This window comes from Lethenteron reissneri, chromosome 33 (assembly GCF_015708825.2).
Source record: "Lethenteron reissneri isolate LAM-NWPU_2019-01 chromosome 33, ASM1570882v1, whole genome shotgun sequence".
Classification (NCBI taxonomy): domain Eukaryota; kingdom Metazoa; phylum Chordata; class Hyperoartia; order Petromyzontiformes; family Petromyzontidae; genus Lethenteron; species Lethenteron reissneri.
In genome coordinates, this window is record NC_083811.1 from 1,222,354 (window position 1) to 1,239,637 (window position 17,284).

A 17,284-nucleotide genomic window follows, 5' to 3' on the forward strand; every position below is an offset into this window, starting at 1 on the left:
AGCAGCACAAACTTAACATTAATAATTAACATTTAAAAACAAAACACGCCTAAAAGCCATACATATAGAGGTACACTCGATGCATAAAACGACTACAATCTGATGCGATTGTTAAGGACTCCAGTGTAAGATCCAAGCTTTGGGGCGAGCTTCACGATCCACAGACGCCTCTCCATGGATCCTCACGTGTTCAGCGCCGGCTTCTCGGCGCTGCGCCATCAGAACCCCTCCGGGCCGACGCCAAGCCCACGCTCTCCTCTCTCGCCGGCGTCGCCGGCCGGCGTGACGGTGAGCGGTCACCGCCGCCACCGCCGTCACCGCCGCCGGCGCCGCCACCGTCGGCGGCGCCGCGGCGATGAACCGCCGTGGCGCGGCGCGGGGAGCCCGTGGTCGGGGGTTTCGTGTAAAAAAAACGACTCCGTGTCACTCTCCTTCTTTTCGTTTCCTTCAGAGGTAAGAGAACTGGCCCATCTTGGGCGGGCTGAGCGGGTACCCGGCGTAGACTGGCGACGCGCTCACGTAGGCCTGCTGCGGGAAGGGCGCCGTCGGCTGGTAGGCCTGGTGCAGCCCCGCGGGCGACGCGGGTAGAACAGCCGGGTGGTGGTGGTGCGGGTGGTGAGGGTGCGCGTGGTGAGGGTGGTGGTGCGGGTGGTGCCGGGCGACGCTCACGGGAACCTGCGGATCGCACGGCGGGAGCAGAGGAGAGAAGAGGGGCGCGGGTTAGAGAGCGGAGTAGCGCGGACATCGACATTCTCCACCATCGCACACGCGTACGGCCCGATCGTCAAATCCACTGCTGGATGAGGGCTTCCCCAGGCTGTGCAGGTCGTGGGGGTTGTTCCACCGTATTTCACCGGTTGATGATGTGGGGGAGGGCTAGCCTTGATAAAGATATCACTCGTCACTGATGTTAGCCTTGGCCGGGAATCAAACTCATTTTGGTGGGTTCAAAGCACAGAGTGCTTGACGACTACGCCACTGCACCACGCTACCAGTGTCATTTTAATTCCCTCTCTGAAATGTAGATTTTTACACAGCATTCCCTGCTGTAAAAACAAGCAGCCCTCTTCACACTGATTAACATAAATAAGAAAGGGCTTTGCCCTTTTTGGCAATAATACATCGAAAACCGCTTAACCCGAGCTAATAAGGCTCAGACGTTTGCATCGTCCTTGCCGTTTCGCCTTGCTGTTTCGCCTTGTGCTGTTTCGCCTTTTGCCATTACTTGCTCCACAGCACCGTTGAGACAAAGCCATGAAAGAGGCGGTCTCTGGTGTAATCAGTTTCAAGGATAATGCTTACATTACCAAAGCATACATTTTGTATGTTTTACCATTAGCCACACATACCAAGTATACCAAGTATGTGCGGCTAATGTGGACTTGATGCCCTATAATAGGTGTTTATTTGATGTTTGAACATCTTAACACGTCCTGTATTATTGCCAGAAAGGGTAAAAGCCTTTACTTGTGTTTGGTGTCACCATCTTGTCTCTAGATGGGGCTACGCACCCCCCAACCCGCACAGCGCCTTAAGAGTTGCGGCCGTATTCCGGCGATGCGTACATCAAAGTTACGACCGTTCCCCCACGCACGGCGGTACGCGCTGTGACGGCGCGCAGTGCTGCCGCTCAGAATAATAAACATGCAGGTGCTGACGCTGATGCGGTAAAATACAATGAAGTTGATGTGCATAACAAAGTAACGGAACACTAACTCGAGCTTGTAAATTAAACAACGATTCACGGGACGGTGACTGCGCGCGCGACCTCCAGATAGAATGATTGTGCACACGTGATGCAGATTTAAGGCGAGACATTAGAATTGTGTCTGAGCGGGTAGACATTGACCTGAACAATGCTGATCACAATAATATTAATAATGTGTTTACCCACACCAGCTTCACTGGGTGGGAAGACTCGCGTTCAGGTGGGTTCTGCTTGGGCGAGTTTGAACATTTCACACATGGGATGTTTCCTGCGCGGGACAGAAGCCAAAAAGAAAAAAATTCCAAGCCTACCGAGGGACAACACTCAAAGGTGCGCATGGACAGGTTCACAACATAGTCTTGGTTCTTTCGGTAAAGTCACGTAGAAGGGAAAGAATAAAATAATACAAATATAAAACAATAATATTTTATTGTTTCCCTTCTACGTGACTTTACCGAAAGAACCAAGAATATGAATCCCTGCAGTCACGAAAGCTTTAAATCAGGCTGCACTACCGCTAAGCGGGATTGGAAGTCTCACCAATCGCACGTTAATAAATACAACCTCAGAGGAGCGGTGTTGCATGGCAGGACCATGACAGATGGCGATAACTTTGGGAGACCTTCACCGTGCAGTGATGATGATGACAATGCCGATGATGAAGTGGAGGGAGGTGGGGAGGGTTCTTCATTACGCTACTCTTCACAATAGGGAAGCCCCGAGGCCAGACATCAAAGCAGCGGGACCATTCGTTGCAACAAACTTCACGGGGGGGCAGAGTTAGCAACAACGTAGCCCGAAACAAAATCATCGTGCACTCCGAGCCACACGACGCCTTTCAACGACGCGAAGCGAGCGACGTCAACCCCGACGCACCTGGTGGAGTAGCCCCGTGGCCGGGTGCGCCGCGTAGGCGGTGGCGTGGTGCGGGTGCCCGTGGTGGTGGTGGTGGTGCGCATGCGGGTGGGCGTGCGGGTGCGTCCCTCCCAGGTGCGCCGCCGCCATCACCCCGCCGGGCGACCCCAGCGCCGCCGCCGCGGCAGCGGCCGCCGCCGTGTAGGTGTAGAGGTGGTGGGGCTGGCTCACGGCCGCCGCCAGGTGGGCCGGCAGGCCGCCGGCGCCCCCGGGGCCCTGCGGCGTGCTCGGGCCGTGGCTCCCAAAGTGGTAGGGAGCGGCGGCGGAGGTGGGCGGAGGAGCGGGGCCGGCGGCGATGGGCGGAGGGATGGGCGGTTGCGCCATGGTGGGCGCGACGAAGGCCTGTTGCCGGCGGTGTGCGTGGGCGCCGACGCCCGGCCGCTGATCCTGCATCAGCGTGGCCTGCGTCGTCGTTTTGTTATCGACGAGGAGAAGAAGGAAAAAAAATGAGAATTCCTTCTTCAAGATTGTCAACGCGATCGCTCATTTGGGTCACGAGCAGCCAGCGGCGCTCATCTCTGTCCCACGGCGCTTTGGAGGCCGTCAACGTTTGCGAGACTCTCAAACTGTCTGGGCTGCGATGTGGTCAGCGCATTAAATAGCCTCGCGACTCATTGAGGCATTCCTGGATAATTTAGTGAAATTATACAGAGAACCTCACACGTCTTATTGTCACTCGGTATAATGGAAGTGTTGCATTCACATCTCCCGTATGTATCAATGTGTAAATACAAGCAAATTTCCACTGTGTACCTACTGTAACTATGTGTCTATGTACACTAACATGAAACTACAAGGTATATGATACATCTAACGTTAAACATGTTGCGGTCTTCTTGGTCGACCGCCCCGAGCCAGTTTGCGGAAATTCCACATTCCTATGACAGGGACCAGTCCATTCATAGGATAGCAACTTGAGTCCTAAAGCGAGGGGGTAAAAGTGAGCCGACATTGTGCGCATGGCCGGCTCTCTCACCTGGCTCAGATTGAGCGGCTGCTGCTGCTGGAAGGGGTTTCCCCTCGTCTGCACTCGGCCCGAGGAGATGCCAATCCCTTTCACCTTGCCATGGTGGACCGTGACACCTGGGCGAGCGAGGAGGCACACAGAAACAAATACCAGTGACCTTGGAGGAACCTCAAGAGAGTCGCAGAAATTCACCACTGCAGGCACCGCCCTTCCCTTGTTGCGAAGGTGCGAATAATCGCCCCGATTCACTGTCAAGACGCGATTAAAGAATCAGTTGTCTGCTTTGTCTCGTTGGTACAGTCGATACTTGCATGGGGCTACATAATGGGCGAGTGATATCCGAACCAACCATGCTCTCCACGCCCGCCTCCCCTATTTCCAATCCCTAATGAGCCAGTGTGGCCCATCAACTCCCTTGGCTGGGGACAGCTTCCTCCAGCAGCGGATTGACAAAAGGCTGATGGTGATACTGACCGATGTTTCATCCTGTTACGCCTCGTTGGTTCTACACAGTATAATCGCCATCATCATCAACATCTGCCATGATCAATTCACTGTTGGATGAAATCCTTCCAAAGCTGTTACCATCTCTTAGGATCCTACTATCCGTCTGGCTCCTTGCACACACGAGCCGATTTCATTGCTCCATCTCCACAGTGGGTGCCCTCACAAGCATGTCCCCTACATTGGCTATCACTCCCTTGTAAGTCTCAAGCACCGGCCTTCATCCCTTTCAGCAAGAACTCCAGACCAAGCCCACTTATAATTTCATTACCAAGTCATATGAATTGCACAAATCGAAAAGAATCGATTACTATAACCACAATTCACTGCACACATTATATGGATGACAGATCCTAATGGATAAATAGTGACATCTATTTAGAAAGCAAACTAATTATTTTGTAATACTGCTGCGTTAGCACAGGTGCACAAGCACAAATAACAAAAAGTCAACACACTCGTCAATAACACAGCCATAAAATATGAATATATAAAGATGGAATAGGCTTTTGAGAACCAGGTGAGAGCTAACTTGGGACAGAAATAAAAAAAAAATTGGCCAGGGAGACCTTGGGTTGAAACACAAGGAGGCAAATTCCACAATAGTTTAAATTAGTTTTGCGAGTTAATGTTCACCCGGCACTCGGCACAAACAGCCACGAGGACTGCAATCTACCAACAGGACAATCAACGAGCCCCTGGCAGGGCGCTTGCCGGGGTAAGGAAGCATCTGGGCCGGAGCACAGAGCTCCCCCTACCCCCTCCGCCCCCCATTGATTTCACCGCTCCGGGCAACATCACAGGGACATGAGCACAGTGGGCGAGGAATAAAATTACATTTGTTTTAAAGTTGCTAAATGAAGCGACAAATGCCCAGAATTAGACGTGACTTCTGCGAGCGTCATCAAAACAACATTCGGCTTTAGACGAGTTACAGGTCCAGTGCCGGACTTTCCCTACGCCAGGGATGAATCGGTTTCGCTAGGCTACACACATCCCGCATCATCACCTGTGAGAAAATGTGCGGGTCACAGCCCCCCTCGCTTGATCAACTGGACATCTGTGACAAAGAGCTTCATAGCTCATCGGATTCCTCCAGTCTAAATAAAGATCCTGATTCTGATTAACTGTTGTGGTACAGACTTCACGAGGCATTGTGACCAGCAGACAATAGGGAGCAGGCTAGCTGGACCAGCCATGTATAGAACCAACGACCTTTGACCCAAGAAAAAATAATAAGACCGGTGAGGTATGACTGAAACACATAATTTGTGGATGTTGGATAAATTAATCATATTTGCAATAATGCTAAAAGCCCTGGCAGAGAGGCGAGTTGCGTGATGGTGTTTCCTCTCTAGACGCAATAAATAAAAAGGCTGCGCAGATTCCTCTAGGTTCTCGGAATTGTAGAAAACGTTTCTCAGCCTTGATGCTGACCTGTGATTGTAGCACTTATCTTGCGGAGACCCACCCAAGGTAAACAACACAAGCTGGAATTATAAAGCGAGCGCCTACCAAGATGCTTTCCTAAGGGGAACCGAGAGGTCTTGGGGAAAAAGGAATGTTTTAAAATGTTATTTAAGGGATGCAGCAGTTATTGCTAGGGTTGTACAGGGCAGATGATGGTGCTAGTTTTATGCTCGTTTAGCCATGCATTACGCACGTAACAATACATCTCTTTGTTGATTGAAATAAATGCTACCGCTCATGACACATGCATTGAACCGTGCGCCTGTGATAACGAACGATTTACGACTTATGCAAATCACATGCACAATGCAACACAGTTGGCAAAACTCTGCAGACGAGCCAGAACTGACGGGAAACAATTCAAACGAGACAGCAAAAAGAAATACAAACTTATTTTGGAATCCAGTTGTGACCCTGTACAAATGAGATGGGACCGATACGGGAAGTCAACCGAGACGGCCAAAGCGAGATGAGAAAACCAATGGCCTCTTGAGTCGTGACAATCCGCCGATTCATCACCGAGAACACGACCGCCGATCGTTTGCGACGCCCCCACAAGGCACTCTCGTCAACGCCGAAACGCAGAACCGCGTCGGGAAAACAGCGGAGAAGGGGAGGGGTTTGGGGAGGGGAGGGAACGCACCATTCGCGGCGAGCAGAGAGCCGCCGTCGGCCTCCGATGCCTGCGTCTTGAGCGGCGGCACGATGATGGTGCGCGAGTTTGCGCGGTGCAGCGACGACGACGATGACGACGACGGGAGGAGTGACGACGACGAAGAGGACGAGGAGGACGACGACGACGCCAGGGCGGCCGCCGCCGCCGAGGGAGGGGCGGCGCCGGTGCCGCCGGGCAGTGCGAGGTGCTGCCCGCCGGCGACGGCGCCCGACAGCGCCGCGACGGTGGGGCGCCCGCCCAGCGGCAGGGGGCTGGTGGTGCGGGACGAGTCCGAGTCGGGCGAGTCGTGCACCGTCACGCAGCTCACCACGTTCTCGCGCTGCTTGGACAGCAGGCTGCACGGGGAACGCGATGCACGCACGTCAATCGGGAACGCGACGCAGCAACAGCAGCCACCATTCGCCACTTCATGGCGGCGACGTCACCACGGCGCTCGTGCCGGGCTAGGTGCCCTTTGAGGTCGTCGCGTGAAGTGTGGAAGGCTCAGTGGCAGGAGGTTATGGAAGCCTCAAGAGGCGCGAAGACTCCCACGCAGCACAGTTCTGCGTGAGAGAGCATGGCCGCGGTGTAGCTGGGCGGCCGAGAGCGCCGAGTTGAGACTGCCCAGATAGCGGGTTTGAAATCTAGGTTCCAACGATCCGTGATTCGGCTCGGTTTCTCAAGCACAGCGAGTCGATTGGTCTCAGTCCAATTGCCAATGACTGCAAAATTGTCAAATGTCCAGTGCTGATATTTAAAAAAAATTATCCATCATACGATCTCACTGTAACGATCTCACTGTAGAGGTCAAGAGTGGGAGTGTGAGGAGGAGGTGGGTGACGATGTGGGTGAGAGAGAGGGTGTGTCAGGAGGTGCGTACCTCGTGGAAGGGTTGGCCCCGTTCCCCGCTCCAGCGCCGCTGCCCCTCTTCACGGTCTTCTCGTCCTCCTCGTCGTCCGTGTCGCTGCTGATGGTGATGACGCTGATGGCCGGGCTCGGCGTATCGCGGATCACAATCGGCTGCCTCGGCTGCCTCGGGTAGCTGGCACCGCCGCCGCCCAGCCCTGCGTCGCCCAGCCCGGCACCGCCGCCGCCGCCGCCGCCGCCGCCGGTCGCCCACACACCGCCTCCTCCTCCGCCCGCCGGGGAAGCCATCGTGGCACCGACCCCGCCGGCGCCCAGCGTCCCCGCGCTCACGCCGTGCCCGAACAACGGGCCGTCGCCAATCATCGCCGCCGCGGCCGCCGCGGCCGCCGCATTGGAGGCCGCGGCGCTCACAGCGGCGTTGTGCGCGGCCGCGGCAGCGCTGGCGGTGGTAGCGGTGGTGTAGTAGCGCGAGCCGGAGCTCTCCTTAGCTCGCTTGGATCGCAGCGGAGACTGCAGGCTCATGGGCTGCGACAGACTCATCTCGTAGTGTGACCTGCGGGAGATGCAAAGCGATGCGCGATGACGCGCCGCTTTCCTTCGTCCCACCGCCCACGCGGCACGCGCCCGCGCGACAAGCCCGGCAATCAGAGTTCGATTCCCGGCAACGGCTCATGTCAGTGGAGACTGCATCTGATACAATTACCGTGGTCGACACAAGCACGAGCCGCACTGACCGGCGTTGGAAGTACATTTAAACACACCGCACGACCAACATGGCGGTGTACCGACAACGGGATGTAGATTTTATTGCGTCGCATTCTGAAACACCTCCGTGTAGAAGATCACGTTCCTGGACCAAGTATTTTTGGAAAGGGGGCTTCCAAAACTCGAGTGTTCATTGTCGCAGCTTACGTGACGTTTCTCAACTTGCAAAACAAAATACCAATTGTGGGTCGCACGGATGTAGTAAGTTGCATAATTGCTTAACGTAATTCACAAGCGCGAATAAGCGAGTCTCAACATTCACCCAGCAGTGGATCGACAAGAGAGGCAGCAAGAATATAAAAATAAGATAAATGAATTACCTAAGAGGTGCTGGCCAAACGTCACCCCGCGCCCACCTGGCAGACGATGCGTGCATCAGCTGACGGTTCTTCTTGGCGCTGGCGGATGAAGACACCACGGCCGACGCGGCTGACGACGAGATGGGCTGCTGGCGCATGACGTGCGCGACCCCCACGCTCAGAGGCTGCCCGCCGGGGAGCGCCATGTGTCCCGAGAGCAGGGGCTGCTGCACCAGCGCGTTGTAGTGCGGTCCGTGCGCGTGGGCGCTCCTACGGTGGCGGCGGAAGTGGAAGGGGTGGCAACTGTGAGAAGGCGGTGGACTACGCTGTTCAGAGCGATATTTAACACGTAGGCTTTCGCGACCAATATCATCCATAATAGAGGTTTTTCTTTTTTTGCGATCTAATGCGATCTAACCCATTACAGAGCGATGTTGTTTAATTCGTTATTTGGTGATGTTCCAGCTGCTGCTGCGTTGACAGTGGTGCACGAGCACAAACAACAACCGAAAAACTCAACACGTTCATCAATAACACCGCGGCCTTAAAAGGAAAAAATATATATATATTACAGGTGCCGTTTTGGGCAATGGCCCTTCTTTGTAGCACGTGAGTTCAAACGTTCACACTTTATTACGTTGTGCCAACATAACCAGCATGTGCCAGCATTTGTGATCGCACTCATTCGTAGGAGAAGTTTAAACTTGATTTTCTTTGAGAATTTTCCAGGCGCCTGGAAGTGGTCACGGCAGGAACTTCACCGACCCACAGCGGGATTTCATCCAGAGTCAAGATTCCTGCTATTTACCTTCGTGGTTTTACATGTTTACAAAACAAACAAGATCCTGGCTCCGTGTCACATCGAAAGGGGGCACCTGCTGCACGGCATGCACACAACCACACTCTTTCACAGCCGATTAAATGTTTGTTTTAAAAGTTATCGCCGAGGTTCTGTTGATATTGATCGCAGACTCACAATGCCTTTATTGTTACCAACGTTACGTAACGTGCACCTTTTCACTGCTGCTGTAATGTTACCCTGTTCGTGACGCGCTTGCGAGGCTTATTATAATTTGACGGTGGTGATGGAAATTTATAGTGGTTCTTGGTGGTTGCAATGACAATGGTAAGGATGGCTACTCATAGTGTTGGTAGTGACAATGGTGATGATTGGTAGTGGTGTTGGTAGTGATTAGTAATTTCTTAATAGTGATGATGAAAACTGGTAGTTTTGTTGGTACTGATGATGATTGATAAGTAGTAATGGTAATGATGATTATGATTACTGCATCAATAGTTACAAAGACAATCATTGGCCGTAATGTTGATAGTAACAATAACAATCATTGTTAGAGGTATTGGTAGTAGCAATGATTATCACGACAATCACCTATTTTAATACTGCCCTCGACAGCGTCCCCCATGGAGATGGAGCATTTAAACCAGTTCATGTGCAGGTGCTGGATGGATTGCTGCATCGCAGAATTGTGGATTGATGACGGTTCATGATGATGACGACGTCTACAGCGGCACAACGTAACATCCCCTGGGCCTAACTCTGTTGTTCGATTTCAGGCGCCCCACCCCCCTCGTGCGATCACTCACCTCCAGTCGGGGATGCCCTGCGTGCCGCCCATGCCGTCCGGCAGCCCCGGGTGCTGCACGGGCGCGTGGGTGGGCACCGTCGGGATCTGCTGCCAGGTCGGGAGCAGGATCTGTTGGGTGGCGGGGGCCCAGCCCTGAGCGTGGCACGGCGAGCACACACGCAGACATGGGGCGGGGGGAAAGGACAGCGGTTGCTTCTCAATTCGTAACGGTGGCTGCGAAAGGAGCTTTGGGAACAACGCGGCCAGAACACGGGGATCGTTGAAGCCGGGATTTATGAGAGTGGCGCGCGGTGTTTCAGCGGCGGTCGTTCGATCGGTGCGCGAGCGGACGAGGGCCGCACGCCCCCTCCGCCCGCCAACCTCCAACCCCCCTCACCTGTGTGAGCACCCCGGGCTGCAGCTGGAGCTGCTGAGCGGCGGCGGGCGCTTGCGTGACGAGTGGCACGGCGTTCTCCACGCGCACGGAGTAGCCCGCGTGCTTGGGCGGCGAGGCCTGTAGGCCTGCAGGCCAAGCGAGGGGGTCACGGAAACGTAAAATCAGCGACCGGCAGTGGCGGTGGAGGTCCAATTTACGGAGGGACGGCTTTCGGGAGTAGCCCGCTGAAATCTCTGACACGCGATCGGCGAATGCTGCAAGCGGGTAAACAATGAAAAACGAACACAAGCGAGTGGCGGTGCGCGGGTGCGATCGTGTGCACTTGCGTGCGTGCTTGCGTACGTGCGTGAGTTTGCCAGTCACCCTGGAAGGTGGGCGGACAGACGATGAGCGCCTGCTGGTAGGGGTCGTGTCGTGCGAACGGCCCGGCCGCCGTAGCACCCGGCGCTGGCAGCGCCATCCCGCGCTGCGCCAACGCCGCCACCTGCCCTCCCGCAGCTGAGGCCTGCGAGCCGAGACGGTGGAGGGCGGGGGGGTGGGGGGGACAGCGGAGATGGGGGATGGTGAGGAAGCAGGTGTTTTGTGAGTGAGCCATTTTTCCTACTGCATGATTTATTAGTGAAGCTCGGGTGGCAGAGCTGCTTATTGCCTTAAACAAGTAATTATCTGTTCGTGTGAAATATGTCGCCGCTCCCGATAACTTCATTTTGACAAACAAAGGGATGTGTGTGTTGGGTGCGCGTTGTGTTTGTGCGTGTGTGCGCGTTGGGTGTACGTGTGTGATGTGGAGAAGAGGAGCGTAGTCGTTGCTGCACGCCCTGTGCTACGAACTCTGTGAGTCGGGGTTTATTTCTAGCAGCTGACCGCGTCAGTGGCAAGTGGTAGATGAACCTATACTTGGCATCCTTTAAGTTGACCGAGCCTTAAATGAGGTCTATGGTAAGAGAGCTCGGACGCGGCGGGGTCCCATGCCGAGCGTAACAAATGTTTGCTCACAGCAATTGGCCCAACAGTCTGTTGGCTTCCAGGTGGCACTATGCCTGAACGCTATCTCTGCAGGAGAGTGCGCAGTGGCATTCTGCGGTGCGCTTTGCCGCGCGGCGACGCGTTTTGTCCGGCACGACGTTCAACGACTTTCCGCTCCAAAGCTCCCATCATGTGTGGCGCAAAACATCGGGCGAAAGCGCCAGACGACGCGCGACACACAACCCCGAGAAGGCGCCTTTACGAGCCGGGCACCGTGACCGGCCGAACCCGACGGAGGAGACGTCTGTAGGTAAGCGCGACGCTCGGTGGCGAGATGTTAATTACTATCCCTGGTATACAGGAGGTTGTGGGTTCGATCCCGCTGCCTGTATATTTGGAGTTTGCATGTCTCTCTCTCTGCCCGTGGTCGCATGGATTTTTCTCCGAGTCCTCCGGTTTTCCCCTCCACGTTTAGAATCAACATGCATTTAGAGTATTTCGCTGCTATAAATTTCCACATAAGCCACTTCGTTGAGCTATCAGTTGTGGCCAAGTCACTTCTGAAAAAGAGCTACGTAGCTCAGTGGGGCCTTACCTGGTAAAATAAAAAATTGTTCATAGTTTAGTTTTTAGACACAGGAATTCCCGTCGTTGTCGAGGGTTACGGCGGGGGGGGGGGGGGGGTGACAGCTCAACGCTCGGCACTAATGAGGCGCCGGCGCGGACCGACCTGCGCGTGCGAGCTGAGGTGGCTGTTGAAGGTCATGGTGAGGTTGTTGGAAGTGCTCGGCGCCACGTGCGCCATGAAGGGCGTCTTGCTCTGGTTCAGCCGCTCGTACATCCCCACTCGCCTGCGGCACACCTCCATGTTCTGGAAGCACGCCTTGACGCTGCACGATGCGCGGGGGTTGGAGGGGGGCGCAGAAGGAACGCTTGAAGGTGAGGCCCTGCGGGCGCACGCTCTCGCCACTGCAGGCCTCCCCGCTGCTGCAAACTCCCCCGAGAGGGAGATTCCCCTCCCCGCCTTCCCCCCCACCAAGAGGGTACGTGGCCTATTTGTCCAAGACGTCTTGAAAGTGTCACGAGTTCCCACGGTTTACCCCGACACATGCAACCCGCCGTGTAGCCGTTTATAGTGCTGGGTGGACAGAGGTGGGGGTGGGATTTAGGACACGTGCCCATTATTCCAACACTGGGAGATCAAACTGGAGACCTCTGAAATGCAACTCTACCTTTCTGCTTTTTGTGCATAGTTTGTTGGCCTTCCCCCGCACCTCTGAAGAGGGGAAATTGCCTGAAACGTTGCCTATTATATATGTAAAGTTTTGTTAAACCAAGGAAACACCCCATAAATTGGGGGGGCAGCTGGCTCTATGAGTGCTGGCCTTACTTTACCACTGGTCCCAAACCTCTACGTTAGGGGCGAGTAACGGTTTCCTTCCTGAGAGCCAAGTGGAACTTTCCAATACCATTGGCGGGCACCCGCGCATGAGCACACACAGGGCCTCTTGCAGCGACAGAAGTGACTCAAATTAGAAAGGCAGTGTTGTTGCCAGGTCGCACAAAATATTCCCCTCCAGTACTCGACCAGTGCTGCCCGCGGCGACGCACAAACATCACTTGCGGCCTTTTTCTAAGCGGTAGGCTTCACGCGGCCACAGGCCTCGTGAAACGAAGTCGTGGGCTGTGTCTGGCTCACGGTTTGGGGTCTTCCCATGGCTCACGGTTTGGGGTCTTCCCATGGCTGCTTGAGCAGCAGGGCGTGTGAGAGACTGCCTCCTCCCCGCATGGTGGACAAAGGTCATTATGACGGCCTAGGCAGCAGTTCTATAAAAATCTGCTTCCGCGGGCTGCTCTCCAACAATCGGGAGGTTGCGAGCGTTTCAAACGGACGCTTCATCTCACGACACGACGGCAATAACAAGCTATGAATCAGGAAGTAAAAAAAACATAAGTAAACTAAAAGTTATCGGCGGCGTCGCCGCTGCGCTCACTGGTTGCTGTGCGGGTAGTCGAGTAGGTGCTGCATTGTGACGAACGGGTGGCCCAGAGTGTCGAGCGGCGTGGTGCGCTTCTCGGCGTCGATGGTGAGCATGCGCTTGAGCAGGTCGATGAACTCCCGCCGGTCGGCCTTCTCCGCCAGCATGTCGCTGCTCTCCAGCTCGGAAGCCACGTTCACCTGCAGCAATGAGGACAAATGTGACGCCCGGCGCACAGCGCAAACTCGCACGTGAACGCAGCTGGCCAAACACCCTCGATAGCGGGGCTCTCCAGAGCTCCCTCGTGGGTAGGCCCTTCCGCCAGCAGGGGCGTGCGCAAGAACTTGCAAGGCTGCACCTTTGGTTACTGCATGAGGATGATGCTCCACAAACCATTGCAAAAAGCAGTTGGATAGTATTCTTGGTTAGCATCCACATTTTTAATAATTTTGTTCTAAATTATTTTATTGAGCAATTTATAAACGTGCGACAAGAGGCACAGAGGCGTGCATCCAGCAGTGGATTGATCATGAGTCATCATAGTGACGATGACGAGGATGGTGAGTGATTGGTTGCTGTCATATGTATTCTATGCATTGAATATTGCACGTCAGTCCGTCGAGCCACTGTACATCTCGAGGAGTTGAGATAATGTTTGACGGGCGAAAGGCTCCGCATAAAAATAAAACTTACGATGGCGTAAAAAATTTGAATTCTGCATTTCAATGCAAAAGACTGCAAATACGATTCCAACATTCATGTAAATGCGAACACTGCTGAATAATCCCATGCCATGGCTCTCACGCATTCGTATTTTTTTCAAGACTGATAAACGGATAGACGGAGATTCATGTACTTGACGGACGCAAGCTCCGCCAGGGTTGTATGAATACAGATCGGATTTATGAGCTACGATTGCTCGCTTTGATTGACAAACACGCCGCGGCAATCCAAGCCAAGACCGGGTGCTTATTACAAAAGAGGAGTGTCAGGGCCAATCAAACGCACGCCCCCATAACGCCGCTCCACGGAGAAAAACGACGGCACCACACGACGACGGATTTGGCTACAGCTCCCCGCTGCCAAAAGAATCCCTTCAACACGACAGATGACGACAGCCCTTCGCACAGACGTTTGTTTGGATCGGACCACACCCAGCGCAGGACACGAGCTCCGGCGTAGTTACACGCGCAACGAACGCACAGCCACCGCGTCTCACACGCCCGATGCCCCCCACCCCCCACGACCCCCCCCTACATGGCTTCCTGTTCTTACCCAGAGGAGACACCCAACGCAGCTTATACCTAACCTGTTGTAATCGTGGACGACGAATAAATAAGGACTGAGTTTTAGGATGCACCTGATAGAGACGGCACTGGGGCCTGGGGGGCAATAGTGGAGAGAGTTGACAGCCGAGGTGGCAGTGGCACCCACATGGCCAATGCAGTTCAGGGATAGATTATGAAGTTGACGGGGGAATACATATCGGGGTAATACGCAAGAGTGTACTTGTCCACGTTGGTCAGTGTGGGTTGGTGAAGGTTCACACCTGACATGGTGATGATACACGGATGGCTACTCGCGTTCACATGCGCCCAGCCACTTGAGAGTTGCCTACACAGGCTGTAGAGGAGCGAGTGCTGTTAGCGAGCACCTATGAAGGCCGGAACGGCACACGAGAGACTGGGTGGTCAACACCACACCCGGTCGTCTTTGTCTCCATAGCGGTGATGTTTACACACCGCACCAGGTATGTATTTGAGGCTGAGTCACCCTAAGAGGAGGCCCAGGACCTGTTCAGATAATCATCACCGATGTGAGCCATAGGCAGGAACCGAACTCGGGTCGCCGGGTATGTCGCAGAGCACGCTGACCACTACACACTAGCACTCCCCCAGGATGGCAAGGCGCACACACAAGCAAACCCAACCCCTCACCTGTGCCATATCATCCAGGCAGTTGAAGATGTACTTTCGAGCTTCCTTTGACTTGATCCCCGTCTCCGATTCGTGCTCCTCCGGCGTCTGCATGTAGAAGCGTGCGTGAGCGAGCGCACGTGCAGAGAGCGCAGTCAAAAGGCAGCAAATTATGAGAAATGACTCAATGCTAGGGGTCAAGGTCGGGCATAAACCACGGGTCATTTTACATTTTGTTGGGGGGGGGGGGGATGAGACAATCTTGTGCCCCCCAAATGTTTAACGTGGTGGGAACTCAAACGCCGCCCCCTTGGTTGATGGCGGATGGCCGCTGGCGCGCGCAAGCCCGAGGAGGGTCGTCACCGTCGCTGCGCTGTGCTCACCTCACGGTTTGACGCACATCAAAGTGACACCGCTACCAACGAACAATAGGGCGCTCGATCCCCACCCCCCCCTATTAAATAGACACAGGGATCGCACACTTTGCACAAAGGATTTGCTCAGAGAGTCCAATAATAGTCGCAAAGCAGTTGTGCACCTCCCTTTTCACGTGGACAAGGGACAATGGGCACGCACAGAGGAAGCCGGGCTGCTGCGACGGAGAAATTAAGCTCTTAATTGCATTCACAGAAGAAAAAAAAAACACGGCGCGGTGCAACGCTCGTATTCTAAAACAACAAAAAAACGCGTCAGAATGTGTCAGTCGGGCACGTGACGGGATTAACCGGTTGTACCCCTACGCAGACTATTTCATTGTTCGCATTTTTAACAACCGATTGTTTGTTGTTGACACGAGGCTGAGGCTAACCGATACCGCACGAGTGACAAAGACAAGGAAATTGTACGCCTTGCTGGCAGTACATTATTATCTCGGCCGGCATACGCACGCCTCGCTCGCCCACAGACACACCAGACACCGTCCTGCTATCTCCGCTGCCGATTTACAATTAACCACAAACAGACAGGTGCCCCCCCCCCTTTCACCCGTCAAAGGCTGGGGAGACTCATCCATTATTCGAACGCGTGCCGTCCGATTAAACAGGAACGACCCGGCCGGCAAGTCGCCTTTACTGCCCAGAACCGGTCAGCGGCAGCCTCCATCATCCCAGTGCCGTGGCGCCACAGCCCCCCCTCCCCCCCATTAATTGGCGAGGCAATTGCGCGGCGCTGCTGCTGCTGCTGGGAGCTGGTCGGCTCTCATCCTCCGCTAGCGCTCCCCCTCCCACCCCAACCCAGCTCGCGCCACCGCCCGCCGCCTGCCGTTCGCGAGCATTAACGAACAGATCGGTTACATTTAAGTGACCCTTTTTTTAGCAGTGGGGAAGGGACGGCCGCGCTCGCGTGTCCATTTTTAATGCGCGAGCGCCCAGCGCACGCAAGTAAAGCGGCGGTGGAGGCTGCGGCCGCGTGGTTGTTTGGAGCCGAATGCCGTATACCGCGCGTGGCGGAGACACCTTTGCACGTTGCTCCTATGCAGCGCTCTTGGTGCGGAGCAACGACCCAGGGCACCTGACTACAAAAAGTATTTTACAATGTGAAAAAAAATATTGTCGGCCAATCAATCCAGCTCACGGACAATGTAACGCAAACCCAGATGAGTATTCACATTTTTAAGATTCGACAACTTCCACATGCGATTTTGGGCCCCACGAGTTCCAAAGGCAGGAAGCATAAATGACAACTCACGGCCCTTGCACCCGCCCCCCCGGATGTTAAACGCCTACACCAACAGCCCTGGGTGTTGATCCACTGCTAGATAGGGGGCTCCCCCTACACCGTGTGGGTAGCTAGCGGCGATTTTGTCCACGCATCACCAGGACCCTTTTAGCATCGCGATAAATCCAGGAAGGTGTAAGCTGCCTGTACAGCATGCGAGGTGAGCACACGTACACCCCGAGAGGCCTTTTGCCAATCCGCTGCTGGACGAGAGCCTCGCCAACACTGCGCGGGTCACGTGGGTCCTTCTGACCACGCGTCGCCACGCCGGTCGGTGCAGTTGAGTTTATGTGATTTGTCACGCGGATGATTCCGTGTAGCCAGTCGCCCGGCTGTTTCACAAGGGAGAGCCGTGGTGAAGGCAGGCGGCACAGAGACGTCCGAGTTCGATGGTTTATGCTGCACTGACAACGTAGTCCCGTAGCAGCCGATAACACCCTGTTTTGTATGCATGGTCGTGGCCGCCCATCCAAGGGCCATCCAGGCTCAACCACGATTTAGCTTGCGAGCTCTGACGAGATCGGCGCATTCCGGGTGATTTGTTCGCAGGCGCCCGGTTATGTGCGACGTTTCT

At 54.7% G+C, this 17,284-nt stretch overlaps 1 protein-coding gene across 4 annotated transcripts in view; it reads right to left on the reverse strand.

Annotated features, from left to right (window-relative positions):
* Positions 1 to 298: 298 nt before the first annotated feature.
* Positions 299 to 17,284, reverse strand: part of LOC133350169 (homeodomain-interacting protein kinase 2-like) — a 60,517-nt gene continuing 43,531 nt past the window's right edge. For 2 of the 4 annotated variants that reach the window (XM_061564227.1, XM_061564225.1), the window contains exons 5-16: positions 15,016 to 15,102; positions 13,094 to 13,278; positions 11,830 to 11,989; positions 10,476 to 10,638; positions 10,134 to 10,258; positions 9,756 to 9,889; positions 8,172 to 8,420; positions 7,100 to 7,639; positions 6,208 to 6,575; positions 3,600 to 3,706; positions 2,585 to 3,025; positions 299 to 675 (exon numbers count right to left, since the gene is read on the reverse strand). In XM_061564227.1, the coding sequence (XP_061420211.1) occupies positions 448 to 675; positions 2,585 to 3,025; positions 3,600 to 3,706; positions 6,208 to 6,575; positions 7,100 to 7,639; positions 8,172 to 8,420; positions 9,756 to 9,889; positions 10,134 to 10,258; positions 10,476 to 10,638; positions 11,830 to 11,989; positions 13,094 to 13,278; positions 15,016 to 15,102 (2,787 nt within the window). In that variant the 3' untranslated portion in view covers positions 299 to 447. The remainder of the gene's footprint in view (positions 676 to 2,584; positions 3,026 to 3,599; positions 3,707 to 6,207; positions 6,576 to 7,099; positions 7,640 to 8,171; positions 8,421 to 9,755; positions 9,890 to 10,133; positions 10,259 to 10,475; positions 10,639 to 11,829; positions 11,990 to 13,093; positions 13,279 to 15,015; positions 15,103 to 17,284) is intronic. The other 2 variants (XM_061564226.1, XM_061564228.1) reach the window with 2 other exon arrangements.